This window comes from Schistocerca americana, chromosome 2 (assembly GCF_021461395.2).
Source record: "Schistocerca americana isolate TAMUIC-IGC-003095 chromosome 2, iqSchAmer2.1, whole genome shotgun sequence".
Lineage (NCBI taxonomy): Eukaryota > Metazoa > Arthropoda > Insecta > Orthoptera > Acrididae > Schistocerca > Schistocerca americana.
In genome coordinates, this window is record NC_060120.1 from 958,995,483 (window position 1) to 959,014,247 (window position 18,765).

General features: G+C 40.0%; 1 protein-coding gene across 6 annotated transcripts in view; it reads left to right on the top strand.

The window, feature by feature from the left end:
• LOC124596151 (phosphatidylinositol 3,4,5-trisphosphate 3-phosphatase and dual-specificity protein phosphatase PTEN) overlaps nt 1-18,765 on the top strand; it is a 237,765-nt gene that overhangs the window by 73,364 nt on the left and 145,636 nt on the right. For all 6 annotated transcript variants that reach the window (XM_047135173.1, XM_047135174.1, XM_047135175.1 and 3 more), the window contains one exon: nt 679-841. In XM_047135173.1, coding sequence (XP_046991129.1) covers nt 679-841 — 163 coding nt within the window. The remainder of the gene's footprint in view (nt 1-678; nt 842-18,765) is intronic.

The window sequence follows — 18,765 nt, forward strand, 5'->3', positions numbered from 1 at the left end:
GCTCGGCTAGCACATCTTGGCACAGTGTTACACCGTCCGGGTTATCTGGATACTTCCCACTAACACCAACCTATCCGAACTCCGGAGATGGGAACTTGCTCTTCAATATATCCTCTCTTCCCATTATCCACCAGGCCTCAATCTCCGCTAATTTCAAGATGCCGCCACTCATACCTCACCTGTCATTCAACAACATCTTTGCCTCTGGACTTCCGCCTCGACTGACATCTCTGCCCAAACTCTTTGCCTCTGTATATGTCTGCTTGTGTCTGTATATGTGTGGATGGATATATGTGTGTGTGTGCGCGAGTGTATACCCGTCCTTTTTTCCCCCTAAGGTAAGTCTTTCCGCTTCTGGGATTGGAATGACTCCTAACCCTCTCCCTTAAAACCCATATCCTTTCGTCTTTCCCTCTCCTTCCCTCTTTCCTGATGAGGCAACAGTTTGTTGCGAAAGCTTGAATTTTGTGTGTATGTTTGTGTTTGTTTGTGTGTGTATCGACGTGCCAGCACTTTAGTTTGGTAAGTCACATCATCTTTGTTTTTAGATATAATTATTTATTTGTGTTTATATCTGCTGCCATTTGGTACAGTTTGTTTCTGTTGGCTTTGTCATTTAATTTTGGAGACAAATTTGTCATATATTGAAATCTGACTCACTTTCCTTTGCCATGGCAGGTGACACTTTACATGCGCCGTGTACCAAGTGACCTGTCAGCCAGTAAACTTTGGCAGCATACAGACATGCAGCAACGAACGCATTTCCAGGACACCCCTAGTGAGTCCTCTGAGGCTGAATCCAGTGACTCAGATTCAGCAGAAGATGAAGACTGGGAATCTGGTAAGTAAATGGACACACTAAGCACTGATATTACTCTGGATTGACAGCACACATCTGTGCTACACCAAAACAATGAAGATTGCCTATACTGTGTTATTTTACTTTTCTTAGTCAGTCTAATGTGAGAAATCTGACATTTTATGTATGACAAAAATCAAAAATGCATACCACTTCATCAAAATCCTTTCCAGATTTGATTTAGTTTGGTTTGGTTTACGAAATCACAATTGTGCTTCAGTCAGAATTTGGTGTTAGACTGCAGATCATGTAGCTTAATAGCCAACAGCTAGAGATAAGAATGTGGGGTGATCATGATTAGAACCTTCTCTTTAACAAAATTTTATTACTTTTCATTTTCTGTGTTTATAAGGCCCAGTCAAAAAGTTTGCTTGTAGGCGTTGGTGCAGTGTATTATCCAACATAGTGTGACTCTGATGTGGGTATATAAGCATCAACATGTAAGCAAGTGATCAGGATGGCAGTTGTGTCTTTCAAACATGTGTGCAGTGAATGTGGAAATGTGAATTATAGTGACACCAAATGTATACAAACAGGGCCAACATAGTGTTATTCTTTTCTTGGGTGCTGAAAGACAAACACTGATAGAAATCCATCGGAGAATGAAGAATGTTTGTGGGGCAGCATGCCTGTTAAAAACCACTATTGTAGAATGGTGCACCAAGGGGTGCTGTTGCTTCATAATAATGTGCATACTCCTAACACAAATATCGTAATGCAGAACTTACGCCAACTCAAGTGGGGGACAATCAAGCCCCTGCCGTATTAGCTTGATCTCTCCCCACGCAATTATTAGGTCCCTTAGAAAAACGCCTCAAAGGGTTGAGGATTCCTTTTGGATTAGGATGTGCAGCAGACAGCTATGGATTTTTTTCCACACAGCAGGACACTGTGTTTCACCAAATGAGCGTCTCCAACCTGGTGCAATGGAGGGATGATTGCCTTGCATTGATTTTGCATGTTTGGCATACTAATTCTGTACTGTATGGCCGTTAAACAAAAAAACATTTTGGCTGTCTCCTTGTAGAATAATGCATTATAATGTTTACTAATGGTTTTGTAATGCTTCTTCGATGGTTTTCATTGAGAGAGGAGCACAACTCAACAACACTCCACTACCAATTATCAAAAATCATGTTAATACATCCAAAAGTTCTGAAATATGCGTACAATTTCTTTGCCGAAGTATGTGAAGTGCAATTATGTGATACTTTTATAAGAAATCATTAACTGAATACAGAAAGTAGAACTTTCCTTGTACTACATGAGTGTAAGTAATTATGAAAACAAGCATTCCTTATGGTGAAAGTACCTGCTGCCAAATGTGAGTTTTGTAGATTACTTAAGTGTAGACTGAGTGCTACTAGATTTTTCCTTATAAGTTAATCTGAATGGCTTCCTTACTAGCTTTCTGCAACTCCCCTGGCTGTGTCAAATTTATTTAAAATAATTTTCAGATAGATTGTTAAGTTTTCAGAATTTAAATTAAGTATCTAAAAGAACAATTATGTGTAATGTCATTCGTACAATGGTTACTCTCCTATTAAGGGATTATCAACATCCTATACCTACAGTTTTAAATGTGCAATATTGATGATCCATTATCTCAGAACTTTTGGCAGATAGAGAGATCCGAAATTTTTGAGAAGTATAGTTTCACTCCTTTTCTGATTACTGAACCAGAATCATAATACACAGACAAATAATTAGTTAGTTATGGTTTTTTTTTAAATTTATGTTCAATTTTTTTATACCACTTTTGCTTCTGTAAGTAAAAGACCATTATAAGTAGAAATGTTTTGGTGGTTCAGCAACAGTATACTGAGAGGTAACATAGTGGAAAATTAGATGTACATGTTTTTAATAGTTCCTGAGATAATGGGTGAATTTTTTTAAGAAAGTCATTTTCTAGAAGTAAAGTTTAATTGTTGCATTTGATATTAACTTAATACAGGCATGCTAGCTCCTAGAAACAGCCATGCCCATAATCAGCTTTACCTGGATCCTGTTCTTGATCACCCTGCAAACCTAAAAGCTTCTCTCTTTTCCTGCCTCTTGCTTCTTTAGTCATTTCCACTGCTGCACACTGGGCTTTCATGATCCTAAGTGGATCCATTCACTGGAAGGCTTACAATATGTTGGCTCCTGGAGTGATACCCAGTTGCTCTAGTACCCTGATTCTTCCCTTACTACCATCATTAAATGTTATCACAAACACCCAAGCACAGTGTTTTCATTCCTACAAAGATATTTTTTGGTATGCAGGTCCAAATGACATTATTGAAAGCCTCATTCAGGTTTTGCATTTGACCATGGAGACATTTGGGAAGAGGGCCAGGATGAGCTGGCGGTCTGTATATTGGTTTAATAGCTTCCATCACTGCAGATGGTATGCATTTTTGTGCCTAAAATGTTTCTCTGTACCCACTTTTTGAGCTTTGTGGTGCTTGCACCATGAACCAGTAACAGGTGGCAAAGACCATATATAGGGGTATCATCAGTGGATAATTTGATAGCCCACACTGCTCTTTTCATCCCCTGCAGGTCATGTGTATTGTTTCTCATCACCATTTCATAATGTTGCTGGAGTTCATCAATGTTTTTGTCTGTAAGTCTTCCTTTACTGTTTAGAGTCTCCACAAAATGCATGTGCAATACTGACATTTCTGATTACACACTGCATCCAACTTCTTAACACAAACATTAACATAAATTCAAGGAATAAATAGCTGAAAATCACAGCCATAGTACCGGAGATTTGAGATAATTAAGGAAGTCAGAGCAGAATGCCTGGATGTTTTTATATGCACACTATTAATTTTGAAATAATAAAAGCTGCACTTCCGATTAGAATTAATTGACAAATGATGCATCAAATTATTCAGGAGAGATCAGATATTATTAAGAGATAATAACTCGAAAATGTCACTCTTTGACCATTTTCATCACACACATATTCCCCTTAAAGTAGGAGAGACAAACTGCCCACAAAAATAAAATGTTGACAAAATATTATAGCTATGCACAATACTTCACTCCTGTCAATTTCTCAGGATAATAGTGTAGAACATTATTCCACCTGTATTTTGTGTATTTTGTTTATGACTATCAGTCTTGTCCTGACAATAGAACAGTTTGAAGAACAAATGGTATACTGAGAATAAATGTGCTGTGGCTCCCGAGACATCAGAAACATATCACGTTAACATGGCTATAAGATTACCCTCTCTTTTTAAACATGCTTATCTGCCTAAAATAAGTTAGCATTCTAAACTTACGCCATTTACTGTATACGTTTCTAAGCTTATGCCATTAACTGTATACGTTTTGGTAATAAAATGAGAAAGAAAATAAACAAAAATAAATGGCTTACAATAATTTTTATTTTCACTTCTTTTTCACTTACTGTTAAGCAATCAGATTTTTGTAATTTTTGTATTTGTGGTTAGGTGAAGTTGAGCTCAAGGCAGTTGAGGCAACTCTCAAATTTTTGAGGCACTCGACTTTGAAGGTTTCAGAGCACCTCTAATATGCTAAAGCAGGGATTCTCAAACTTTTCCTCTGATGGAACACTTGGAGACTCCTGGTACTTTGATGGGATACTTTTTGGTTTTGAAGGCTAGTAAATTAAAAAAAAAATCAGAGTAACTTGCTTTGTTGAGTGATTACTTCAGTTTTAAATCATTATTAATAACAAAACACCTAATAAAACTTTTTAAAAAAATTGTATCACAAAGTGTTGTGAAAAAAACACCATATTGTTAAGTTTATCACAGAGCAGTTACTCACTTCCAGTGGAACACCAGATTTCCACGGAACACAGTTTTCCCTAAAGTAGACAGGCAGTGTGTCTCTGTGGTGTAATTGCCACATATTACTTACGGCTCCTGTGTTCGATTCCTGGTGGTGTATATTTTTAAACAAAGGTGGATGTTGCACGAACATGTCCATCAAGTGTGAAACACATGAAGGTGGGAAAAAGTCAGTATCACTCAAGACTGATAATCAGTGGATTGAGTCTTGCTTCGGTCATTATTTTTTTAGTTTTTTTATTCTTCTATTGAGTTCCAACACCTAATACCTTAAATATATAATTCATCAAATGTATGCTAATTAATGCATATCAAATTGTGCATTTTTCATAAAAATGACACCACATTGCTTCTAATTACATGTTGTTGTTGTTGTTGTTGTTGTTGTTGTGGTCTTCAGTCCTGAGACTGATTTGATGCAGCTCTCCATGCTACTCTATCCTGTGCAAGCTTCTTCATCTCCCAGTACCTACTGCAACCTACATCCTTCTGAATCTGCTTAGTGTATTCATCTCTTGGTCTCCCTCTACGATTTTTACCCTCCACGCTGCCCTCCAATGCTAAATTTGTGATCCCTTGATGCCTCAAAACATGTCCTACCAACCGATCCCTTCTTCTAGTCAAGTTGTGCCACAAACTTCTCTTCTCTCCAATCCTATTCAATACCTCCTCATTAGTTACGTGATCTACCCACCTTATCTTCAGCATTCTTCTGTAGCACCACATTTCAAAAGCTTCTATTCTCTTCTTGTCCATACTAGTTATCGTCCATGTTTCACTTCCATACATGGCTACACTCCATACAAATACTTTCAGAAACGACTTCCTGACACTTAAATCTATACTCGAAGTTAACAAATTTCTCTTTTTCAGAAACGATTTCCTTGCCATTGCCAGTCTACATTTTATATCCTCTCTACTACGACCATCATCAGTTATTTTACTCCCTAAATAGCAAAACTCCTTCATTATTTTAAGTGTCATTGCCTAATCTAATTCCCTCAGCATCACCCAACTTAATTCGACTACATTCCATTATCCTCGTTTTGCTTTTGTTGATGTTCATCTTATATCCTCCTTTCAAGACACTGTCCATTCCGTTCAACTGCTCTTCCAAGTCCTTTGCTGTCTCTGACAGAATTACAATGTCATCGGCGAACCTCAAAGTTTTTACTTCTCCATGAATTTTAATACCTACTCCGAATTTTTCTTTTGTTTCCTTTACTGCTTGCTCAATATACAGATTGAATAACATCGGGGAGAGGCTGCAACCCTGTTGCACTCCCTTCCCAACCACTGCTTCCCTTTCATGCCCCTCGACTCTTATAACTGCCATCTGGTTTCTGTTCAAATTGTAAACAGCCTTTCGCTCCCTGTATTTTACCCCTGCCACCTTTAGAATGTGAAAGAGAGTATTCCAGTCAACATTGTCAAAAGCTTTCTCTAAGTCTACATATGATAGAAACGTAGGTTTGCCTTTTCTTAATCTTTCTTCTAAGATAAGTCGTAAGGTTAGTATTGCCTCACGTGTCCCAACATTTCTACGGAATCCAAACTGATCTTCCCCGAGGTCGGCTTCTACCAGTTTTTCCATTCGTCTATAAAGAATTTGCATTAGTATTTTGCAGCTGTGACTTATTAAACTGATAGTTCGGTAATTTTCACATTTGTCAACACCTGCTTTCTTTGGGATTGGAATTATTATATTCTTCTTGAAGTCTGAGGGTATTTCACCTGTCTCATACATCTTGCTCACCAGATGGTAGAGTTTTGTCAGGACTGGCTCTCCCAAGGCCGTCAGTAGTTCTAATGGAATGTTGTCTACTCCCGGGGCCTTGTTTCGACTCAGGTCTTTCAGTGCTCTGTCAAACTCTTCACGCAGTATTGTATCTCCCATTTCATCTTCATCTACATCCTCTTCCATTTCCATAATATTGTCCTCAAGTACATCGCCCTTGTATAAACCCTCTATATACTCCTTCCACCTTTCTGCCTTCCCTTCTTTGCTTAGAACTGGGTTGCCATCTGAGCTCTTGATACTCGTACAAGTGGTTCTCTTCTCTCCAAAGGTCTCTTTAATTTTACTGTAGGCAGTATCTATCTTACCCCTAGTGAGACAAGCCTCTACATCCTTACATTTGCCCTCTAGCCATCCCTGCTTAGCCATTTTGCACTTCCTGTCGATCTCATTTTTGAGACATTTGTATTCCTTTTTGCCTGCTTCATTTACTGCATTTTTATATTTTCTCCATTCATCAATTAAATTCAATATTTCTTCTGTTACCCAAGGATTTCTATTAGCCCTCGTCTTTTTACCTACTTGATCGTCTGCTGCTTTCACTACTTCATCCCTCAGAGCTACCCATTCTTCTTCTACTGTATTTCTTTCCCCCATTACTGTCAATTGTTCCCTTATGCTCTCCCTGAAACTCTGTACAACCTCTGGTTCTTTCAGTTTATCCAGGTCCCATCTCCTTAAATTCCCACCTTTTTGCAGTTTCTTCAGTTTTAATCTACAGTTCAATAGATTGTGGTCAGCGTCCACATCAGCCCCTGGAAATGTCTCACAATTTAAAATCTGGTTCCTAAATCTCTGTCTTACCATTATATAATCTATCTGATACCTTTTAGTATCTCCAGGATTCTTTCAGGTATACAACCTTCTTTTATGATTCTTGAACCAAGTGTTAGCTATGATTAAGTTATGCTCTGTGCAAAATTCTACAAGGCGGCTTCCTCTTTCATTTCTTCCCCCCAATCCATATTCACCTGCTATGTTTCCTTCTCTCCCTTTTCCTACTGACGAATTCCAGTCACCCATGACTATTAAGTTTTCGTCTCCCTTCACTACCTGAATAATTTCTTTTATCTCGTCATACATTTCATCAATTTCTTCATCATCTGCAGAGCTAGTTGGCATATAAACTTGTACTGCTGTAGTAGGCATGGGCTTTGTGTCTATCTTGGCCACAATAATGCGTTCACTATGCTGTTTGTAGTAGCTAACCTGCACTCCTATTTTTTTATTCATATACATATGATGTGTTAAAATCTTTTTTTCATTGCAAATTCTTGATTACTGAAGTTTTACTGGAGATTATTAATAAGGATTGCTTATCATCATCATCATAATCATCATCATCATCATTTAAGACTGATTATGCCTTTCAGCGTTTAGTCTGGAGCATAGCCCCCTTATAAAATTTCTCCATGATCCCCTATTCAGTGCTAACATTGGTGCCTCTTCTGATGTTAAACCTATTACTTCAAAATCATTCTCAACCGAATGCAGGTACCTTCTCCTTGGTCTGTCCCGACTCCTCCTACCCTCTACTGCTGAACCCATGAGTCTCTTGGGTAACCTTGCTTCTCCCAAGCGTGTAACATGACCCCACCACCTAAGCCTTTTCGTCCCTGACTGCTACATCTATAGAGTTCATTCCCAGTTTTTCTTTGATTTCCTCATTGTGGACACTCCCCTGCCATTGTTCCCTTCTACTAGTACCTGCAATCATCCTAGCTACTTTCATATCTGTAACCTCAACCTTGTTGATAAGGTGATCTGAATCCACCCATCTTTCGCTCCCATACAACAAAGTTGGTCGAAAGATTGAACGGTGCACAGAGAACTTAGTCTTGGTACTGACTTCCTTCTTGCAGAAGAGAGTAGATCGTTGCTGAGCGCTCACTGCATTAGCTTTGCTACACCTCGCTTCCAGTTCTTTCACTATGTTGCCATCCTGTGAGAATATGCATCCTAAGTACTTGAAACCGTCCACCTGTTCTAACTTTGTCCCTCCTATTTGGCACTCAATCCGCTCATCTCTCTTTCCCACTGACATTACTTTCATTTTGGAGATGCTAATCTTCAAACCATAGTCCTTACATTTCTGATCCATCTCTGAAATATTACTTTGCAAACTTTCAATCGAATCTGCCATCACAACTAGGTCATCTGCATATGCAAGACTGCTTATTTTGTGTTCACATATCTTAATCTCACCCAACCAGTCTCTTGTTTTCAACATATGATCCATAAATAATATGAACAACAGTGGAGACAGGCTGCAGCCTTGTCTTAGCCCTGAAACTACTCTGAACCATGAACTCAATTTACTGTCAACTCTAACTGCTGCATGACTATCCATGTAAAGACCTTTAATTGCTTGCAAAAGTTTGCCTCCTATTCCATAATCTCCTAGAACAGACAATAACTTCCTCCTAGGAACCCGGTCATATGCCTTTTCTAGATCTATAAAGCATAGATAAAATTCCCTGTTCCACTCATAACACTTCCCCATTATTTGCCGTAAGCTAAAGATCTGGTCCTGACAACCTCTAAGAGGCCTAAACCCACACTGATTTTCATCCAATTGGTCCTCAACTAATACTCGCACTTTCCTTTCAACAATATCTGAGAAGATTTTACCCACAACGCTGATTAAAGAGATACCTCTGTAGTTGTTACAATCTTTTCTGTTTCCATGTTTAAAGATTGGTGTGATTACTGCTTTTGTCCAGTCTGATGGAACCTTTCCCGACTCCCAGGCCATTTCAATTATCCTGTGTAGCCATTTAAGACCTGACATTTCACTGTATTTGATGATTTCCGACTTAATTTCATCTACCCCAACTGCTTTATTGCACTGCAATCTATTGACCATTTTCTCCACTTCCTCAAATGTGATCCTATTTCCATCATCATTCTTATCCCATTCTACCTCGAAATCTGAAACATTACTAATCGTATTTTCACCTACATTGAGCAACTCCACAAGATTCACCAGAAGTTTCCCTGACCTGTCCAAAATACTTGTCATTTCCTTCTTACCTCCCTTTCGAATACTGCTAATTACACTCCAGAATGGTTTTCCAGCAGCTTGACCCATAGTCTCCAACCTGTTTCCAAAGTCTTCCCAAGATTTCTTCTTGGATGCTGCAATTATCTGTTTGGCTTTGTTTCTTTCTTCAACGTAACTTTCTCTGTCTACCTGAGTTCTAGTATGTAGCCATTTTTGATACGCCTTCTTTTTCCTTTTACAGGCTGCCTTGACTGTGTCATTCCACCAAGCTGTTTGCTTCATCCTACTTTTACACACTACTGTTCCAAGACATTCTTTAGCCACTTCTAGTACTGTGTCCCTGTATCTTGTCCATTCCTTTTCCAATGACTGTAATTGACTGCATTCAACTAACTGGTACCTTTCTGAGATCGCTGTTATGTACTTGTGCCTGATTTCCTTATCCTGAAGTTTCTCCACTCTTATCCTCCTACATATGGACCTGACCTCCTGCACTTTCGGCCTCAAATCCCAATTTCACTGCAGATTAAATAATGATCAGTGTCATCAAAGAATTCCCTGAATACACGTGTGTCCCTCACAGCCTTCCTGAATTCCTGATCTGTTATTATATAGCCAATGACAGATCTGGTTCCCCTGCCTTCCCAAGTATACCGGTGAATGTTCTTATGTTTAAAAAAGGAGTTTGTGATTACTAAGCCCATACTGGCACAGAAATCCAAGAGTTGTTTCCCATTCCTGTTGGCCTCCATATCCTCTCCAAATTTACCCATAACCTTTTTATACCCTTCTGTTCGATTTCCAATCCTGGCATTAAAATCGCCCATGAGCAGAACACTGTCCTTGTCCTTTACTCTAACAACTATATCACTGAGTGCGTCATAAAAAACTATCCATCTTATGTTGAGCTGTCCCTTCACAATGCGAATATACTGACACAATCCTAATTTTCTTGCTAGACACTGTCAAATCTATCCATATCAGTCGTTCGTTTACATACCTTATTGCAGCTGCGCCGGGTTCCATTTCTTTCCTGATGTAAAGCCCTACACCCCATTGTGCTATTCCTGCTCTGACTCCTGACAGGTAGACCTTGTATTCTCCCACTTCCTCTTGTTTCTCACCCCTTACCCGAATGTCACTAACAGCTAAAACGTCCAGCCCAATCTTACTTGCAGCCTCTGCCAGCTCTACCTTCTTCTCAGAGTAGCCCCCATTGACATTAATAGCTCCCCATCTCATTACCATTTGTTTGCCAAGTCGTATCTTAGGAATCCCTGGTTTGTCAGAGGTGGGACTCCGTCACCTCCAAAGGTCCGAGGCATTTTGCTCTGATTGTTGCCAGCATCATATTTAAAGTACCAGGGAAGCCGGTTGCTAGCCATACTTGCCCGAGTCCCATTGGGTTTTACCCCTAACGGCTGAGGGACTAACCAGTGGATTTGGTAGTCTTTGCCGTATGAGCACAAAGGTGACCACGACTCAGAATATGTCTGAGATACCCAGCCTTATTCCAAAGTAACTGGTATCCCGACTGTCGGGACCACTTACTTGGCCACTCATACGTTGCCCGTGGTTCATGAACTAGGACATGACTACAGGAACCCACACCATGAACCACAAGGATTGCTTAAATCAAAGAAAATCATACACACAAAAAATTAAAATTTTTCATATTTATGTATTTTATTCTTCATGGAAGAACTCATGGAACGTGCAACTTTGTTTAAAATTTACCACGTGTGGGAACTTAGTAGAGGTCATTCCACTACAGGGCCATGTGCCCCATCGAAAAAAAGACCTTATATTGGGTATTGTAGACATCTAGGAAACTTCAGTGTTGATTTTTCTCAAGAATTTTTGAGGGCTGCATCTAACAGTTTTGGCAAATTGATTCTGAGTTCTGTGCTTAGTTTACCATAAATATAAAAATGACAGAAATCTGATTGTCATGTAGTTTCCGTGTGAGTAAGTAGTTGAGTGACTAGTTTGTGGTACCACTACTTATGATGATTATGAATCAGAAAATCTTTTCCCTATTTTTATTAGCCTATATAAGGTACATACAGGTAATTACCGATATACATACTAATCTAGATACCTAACACTCTTTTTCCACAGTACCCACACCAGTTCAGCTATTTGTCATCTCGCAGCACTAAATTTTGTATGGACATGTGGCAGAATTCGTTCAGCTGACTGTGGAACCATCGTAGGACTGTTGCTTTAATTCTGGCGTAAAATGCAGTACCCACATTTCACCACCAGTAACAATGCAGTCAGGAAATTGTCACCCTCCTCGGAATACCGTTGCAGATGATTGAGCGAAGCAGTAATTTGTTTGCCTATCATCATATCTGCCAACAGCTTTGGCATCCACTGATTTGAAACCATCCAGTATCCTAAGGGCCCATGAACAGTGACATAGTCACTACCATATGAAATGCCGAGACCCTAGGAAATGTCCTTGAGGTGCACACGCAGATCAGTTTTCGCCATTGCATACACGCAAGATAAGTTGTCATCAGTCACTGAACCCCGTGGCCTTCCTGAACTCCCATTTTCGCACAAGTCTTCACACATTTTGCCAACTCACAACACCAACACGTCAAACTTGTCAAAGTGAGACATTTTTCTCCATACGTTCACTGCAACATTTCACAGTGGTTTTCAGTGGGCATTTGTCCCTTGTTCCATAGAAAATGAATAAATCTTGGTTGCTCGTACACTGTGGATGTGTGAAGCACACCCATCATCTTCAGCAGCTGACAGTGGCACCGTGCTGCGGAACTACTGGCAGAGAACGCCAGTGTGGGACAAGACGGGTCCTTTAAATACTTTCAGGATAGATTCAATTGAAATCCTGGATTCTGCTCCAGGAAATAAGTATCCACTGAGCCACCATAAATATTGAGGATTTCTTTAAACCCCACCCCACCCCACCCTCCAAAGTGAGGGCATGGTCACCTTGAAGCTACTCACTGGAAAACTGCTCGAGGTGAGCCTTAAAAGGTCTGTTAACAACAACATCCATTTCTTGAAGTTGTGAGGTCATGCCACCAGGAATTGTTTGCTACCTGGTCTGTGTTCTTCATAAAGTGTGGTTGTCAAACAATCTAATGTCGGGTCATTTGTCATCCATCCCTTTTCGTGGAACATAAGGGTGAGCCATGCAGGCAGTTTTCCTTTTGTTATATTTTACCTGAGTGGAATCACATATGGGAGGAGCTTCTGTCCATCTTCAAGTGCCCCCAACATTACTGTTATTCTGGCTTTTTCATTTCCATAATTTTTTATAAGAACACTTTTAATGCTCTTTATGTTGACAGTAACAGTTCATGGCATATCAGAATAAACAGGCATTTAATTGGTGTTGCCCATATGGCCAGCAAATAGTCATGCAGTTTTCTAAAGTTGATTACATAATGATGATATGTAAGTTGTTTTTCATGAAGTGCTGTGGAAGTCACTGAGCTATCATTGTCATGCATCATGAAGTAAACCCTGCCATCATATCATCATCATCGTCGTCATGATCATCATGCACCAGCCAGTACTTGCATTGAATTCAGCGACATATGCAGTTGGAAGATTCCTATTTATCTCCAGCATTTTTATTTGGATAATTTCTTTAGTAACTGAGAAGTCTTCATTGCATTTCTCACACGTGCTGAGCAACCTAAATCACCAATTCATGCAACTTTTCCTGCCTCAGTCCCATGAAAGTTTGGCATACAGAATGGGTAGTCTTTAATTTATTCAGCTGGCACCATCTATGAACATTCACTTCTGTGATACCAGATTTTCTTCCTGTAGTGTTTCCTTCATGAATTGTTATTAACTTAAAACTAGTGTCATATTGGCTGCATAAACCAATTGTGAACTGTGTACTCACAGATTCACATTTCTCAACAGTCATGGCTTTAATTTGCTTGCATTATCAATTGCTACAATTTACAGATCTTACAGCCTTGACAATACAAGCAAACTGAATGACAACAAGATGTTGTCCTCTGGCTCCTTAGAGCTGAATTGGCAAAAATTTACCACTTCAAGTCAACACTGTTGGCAGCCCTGAAAATCAGTGGCATTGTGGAATAGCGGCAGCTTTAGCGCCTTTGTTGAAGCTCAGACATCCTTTGCTGCCCCAGTTTTTAGGTGTTCTACATGATGGTGAATTTTTTTAGTATTAATTTGTCTCCAGTAGAAACTTACAGTATAATTGTGTTCAATTCCAACAACTGGATTCAGGCAAAACACAGTTTAAGCATGGTAGATGTTTGTAAAAAGCCATGGTACATGGTATGCATTCCTGTTGTTGGCAGCATAACGGAACTTGCTGCCCTTCTCTCTCTCTCTCTCTCTCTCTCTGTCCTAGTTCTTGCCCAAGCTGGTACCACTGTCTCCCCCTCTGTGTTCAGCTTGAGTTGCCAAGCTTTGTATGTAAATGTAACATGACCCTTGAATTAGGCTGTTGTACAATGTAAAAACATTGATCTCGGGAACAGCAGTTTAATCTATGACTGTAAGGCAACCTGTGTCTTATTGTTGGATAAATATGGTATACCGGGTGATCAAAAAGTCAGTATAAATTTGAAAACTTAGTAAACTACAGAATAATGTAGATAGAGAGGTAAAAATTGACACACATGCTTGGAATGACAAGGGGTTTTATTAGAATCACCTCATATTGCTGGACGCATGAAAGATCTCTTGCGCCCGTCATTTGGTGATGATCGTGTGCTCGGCCGCCACTTTCGTCATGCTTGGCCTCCCAGGTCCCCAGACCTCAGTCCGTGCGATTATTGGCTTTGGGGTTACCTGAAGTCACAAGTGGATCTTGATCGACCGACATCTCTAGGGATGCTGAAAGACAACATCCGACACCAGTGCCTCACCATAACTCCTGACATGCTTTACAGTGCTGTTCACAACATTATTCCTCGACTACAGCTATTGTTGAGGAATGATGGTGGACATATTGATAATTTCCTGTAAACATCATCATCTTTGCTTTGTCTTACTTTGTTATGCTAATTATTGCTATTCTGATCAGATGAAGCACCATCTGTCGGACATTTTTTGAACTTTTGTACTTTTTGGTTCTAATAAAACCCCATGTCATTCCAAGCATGTGTGTCAATTTGTACCTCCCTATCTACATTATTCCGTGATTTATTCAGTTTTCAATTTTATACTGACTTTTTGATCACCCGGTATATGCAAGAAATTCCTCACAAAATTGTAATTAATTTCATTTACGCAAAGACTGCTTTTCCCAAGTGTAAATTGATGATTAATATTTGAATGACAGTATGCAAAATGTGTTGTTTATTGATTTCTGTATCTGCAAATCTGCTAGTCATTACTAAGCTTAACTTGATGCAGAAACGAAAGTAAGTGTGACAAGGTATGATCATTTGTTCAGTTGCTTCTGCAGAATGTAAATTTGGTTTTGTAGAAAAACAAACTGAATTTAATTGTTTTAGGGAATAAAGTTAAATTTATTTCTAGTTCAAATTTCTGTCAGTTTGCAGAAATAGCTCTTCTCTTTTCTACCTGTTGACAAATTTGTTGGTGATTATAGAAAAAGTACAAAACTGAATTGACTGTGTCTTCTCAAATTTTGAAGTTAGCCCATAAGGTTGAATAGATTGAATCTTGTGAAACACCTCTGCCTCTGCCTCTGCCTCTGCCTCTGCCTCTGCCTCTGCCTCTGCCTCTGCCTCTGCCTCTGCCACTCCCTCTGCCTCTGCCACTCCCTCTGCCTCTGCCACTCCCTCTGCCTCTGCCACTCCCTCTGCCTCTGCCACTCCCTCTGCCTCTGCCACTCCCTCTGCCTCTGCCACTCCCTCTGCCTCTGCCACTCCCTCTGCCTCTGCCACTCCCTCTGCCTCTGCCACTCCCTCTGCCACTCCCTCTCCCTTTGCCACTCCCCCGCCCCAATGACGTCATCCCTCTTAAAAGCTGACATATGTAACATGACATTGTGCTTCATATCTCTCAAGTAAGAAGTGAAGTAGTAATGCTGGTAGGACCAGTTTCTTAAAAATGCAAGTCCTCTAACTGAATGTCATGAATAATTTGCAGAAAATCCCAGCCAGCATTATTTTACCATATAAAATTTCTAATAAAATAGTCAATCAACCATTGAAATATGTATCAGAAATTTGGTGCTTTGTTTATTACATGTTGGTCTTCCAAGAGTAAATTCAGCATTCTTCAACATTGATACGTGAGCTTTAGAGTACTATAGCTATCAAAGTAAGCAAGCTCAATTTTAGCAGGTACGCAGGTACGCAGGTGTTTTCTTTACAAACAAAATTTTGTTTACTCCACGTTACATACCACAGGCTTTATGTAATAGGTTATGAAAAACTTAACCTATCCCCATCTTTTCAGTTAGTAGTACAAACTAAATGTGACTAAGAGTAATACTTTATTATGACTGCAACAACCAAGGCCAACTATTGTAGCAATGGAAACTAATGAGAGGAAGATGTCTTTGAATGATAAGTGCAAATATACATTGGTCAGAGACAGCAAAGGACCTGGAAGAGCAGTTGAACAGAATAGACAGTGTCTTGAAAGGAGGATATAAGATAAACATCAACAAAAGCAAAATGAGGCTAATGGAATGTAGTCAAATTAAATCAGGTTATGCTGAGGGAATTAGATTAGGAAATGAGACACTTAACATTGTAAATGAATTTTGCTGTTTGGAGAGCAAAATAACTGATGGTCGAAATAGAGGAGATATAAAATGTAGACTGGCAATGGCAAGGAAAGTATTTCTGAAGAAGAGAAATTTGTTAACATCGAGTATAGATTTAAATGTCAGGAAGTTGTTTCTAAAAGTATTTGCATGGAGTGTAGCTATGTATGGAAGTGAAACATGGACGATAAATAGTTTAGACAAGAAGAGAATAGAAGCTTTCAAAATATGGTGCTACAGAAGAATGCTGAAGATTACATGGGTAGACCACATAACTAATGAAGAGGTATTGAATAGAATTGGAGAGAAGAGAAATTTGTGGCACAACTTGACTAGAAGAAGGGATTGGTTGGTAGGACACATTCTGAGACATCAGGGGGTCACCAATTTTGTATTGGAGGGCAGTGTGGAGGGTAAAAATCGTAGAGGGAGACCAAGAGATGAATATGCTAAACAAATTCAGAAGGATGTAGGTTGCAGTAGGTACTGGGAGATGAAGAAGCTTGCACAGGATAGAGTAGCATGGAGAGCTGCATCAAACCAGTCTCTGGACTGAAGACCACAACAACAACAGGAAGGAAAAAGAAGAAAGAAAAACTAGTACACCTGAAAAGCCACTGCCGATTTTGACCCGAAGGATGGCATATGCCAGCAGGATGATAGATGTACTGATAATTGTGCAAACGTCTCCTGCTGACAGATAGCATAGTGGCACAGCTGCCACAGTGCCATCTTTGTCTACCCTACCCTTTAGTAGTAGGGAATGCTTGCAGCCAGAAGGCTCAGTGTGGTGAAAATGTGTGAAGCAAGCAGGCAACCATGCCATAGAGATACGCTCATGCTTCGTAGAACCAATGTAGCGAGCTTCAAAGGGGTGGAACTGTGGCCTTCAGAGTGGCAGGATGGTCCTTTTGGAGAATTGCCACACAAGTTGGACATGCTGCATCATTTGTGCAACAATGCCAGTATCAGAGGTCACATGAACATTCTCACATCCATAGATGAGGTTCTGGATGTCCACAAAGCCCGGATGCCTGCCGGGATTGTCATATTGTAAGGACAGCAGTGGCAGATTGTACAACTACCACAACACAGATAAGAGGGTTTGTGAGCCCAAAGGTGTTAAGATGAACTGTTGTGAACCAGTTATCACCAGTGGGACTATGGGCATGCACACGTGTAGCCCATCTTCCACTTGTGCCACAGCAGCAACATGCAGGGCTCAACTGGTGTTTTCAGAGGTTCGTTTGGAAGATGGAGTGGTGCACCATGCTCTTCAGTGATGAAATCAAATTCTGCCTGCACGCAAATGATTGTTGATTGCATGTACGACATAGACCTGGTGGGTGCTGACTTGTAGAGCGCATTTGTCCAAGACGCATTGGTTCCACGCCAGGCTTTATAGTCTTTGGTGTGATAAGCTACAACTTTTGTTCACCTTTGGTGTTTCTGGAAGATACACTAACCAGTGCTTGGTACATGCAGAATGTTGTTAGACTTGCTCTTGTATTGTTCTTGCAATGGGAAGGTGTGTGTTGTTCCAAACAGGATAATGCTCACCCACACACTGTCCTTTGAAACTCAACACGCTCTGCAAATCATGCAGCAGCTTCTCTGGCTGGAACGAATCTCTGTATTCGCCTGGAACAAGAAGTGGCTTGTATGACTTGTCAACCAACAATTCTTGCAGAATACATGAACAGTTCGAGCAGTGGAATAACATATCCCAGAACAGTATTCACAATCTGCACGATTGATAAGATGCCTGAGTTTCAGCATCTGCGTTGCTGCCCATGGAGGCTACCCAATGTACTAATATGGGTGTTTCATCATCGGTCGATACGTGATACCTCAGAACTGCTCGTGCTATTGATCTGTAAATGTAATCATTTCATGTACTCGTTGTATACTGTTACAGCAGTAAATCTTGAGTGAATTGAAAACCTCTAATTGGGTATACTTTTCTTTGTGTGGCAGTATATGTACTTACGGCATCTTTCTGCAAATTTCATGCTATATGAAGGGTATTCATAAAATCTTTATTACAACCTTGAAGAAATCAAGCTACAGCCATGACTTGGTGACTGTGTTAGTTCTCTAAGTATCTTCCCTCCAGTGCAACACATTTTTCTGAACAATGGATGACCTGAACGAGGCTTTGGTTATAGAAGTAAGTACTTTGGCTGGTCATGATATGTTCCACTACGAAAATCACCTTGGTTTCGTTCTGGAAATGCCTGACACTCAGTGCTTTATTCATTTGAAGAAAGAGGGAGAAGTCACTGAGTGCCATGGTAAGGGGGAGACATAAAATTTGATAGCTCAAGGAAGCAGCATATGTAACTGTGTCCTGTATAGAATGAGCTGGGGTTTTGTCATGGAACAAAACCACAACCTTATGCTGTATCCTGCAACTGTTGTTTTGGCAGCTCCCCCTAAACAAGGAGTTTCATTAGTATGCTCCTATGATGGTTTGCTCCTTAAGAGGATATCTGTTAGCACTATACCGGGACACTCCCAATAACCAATCGGCATCATCTGCCAGGTGATAGTTTGGTCTCCACCTTTTTTGGTGGT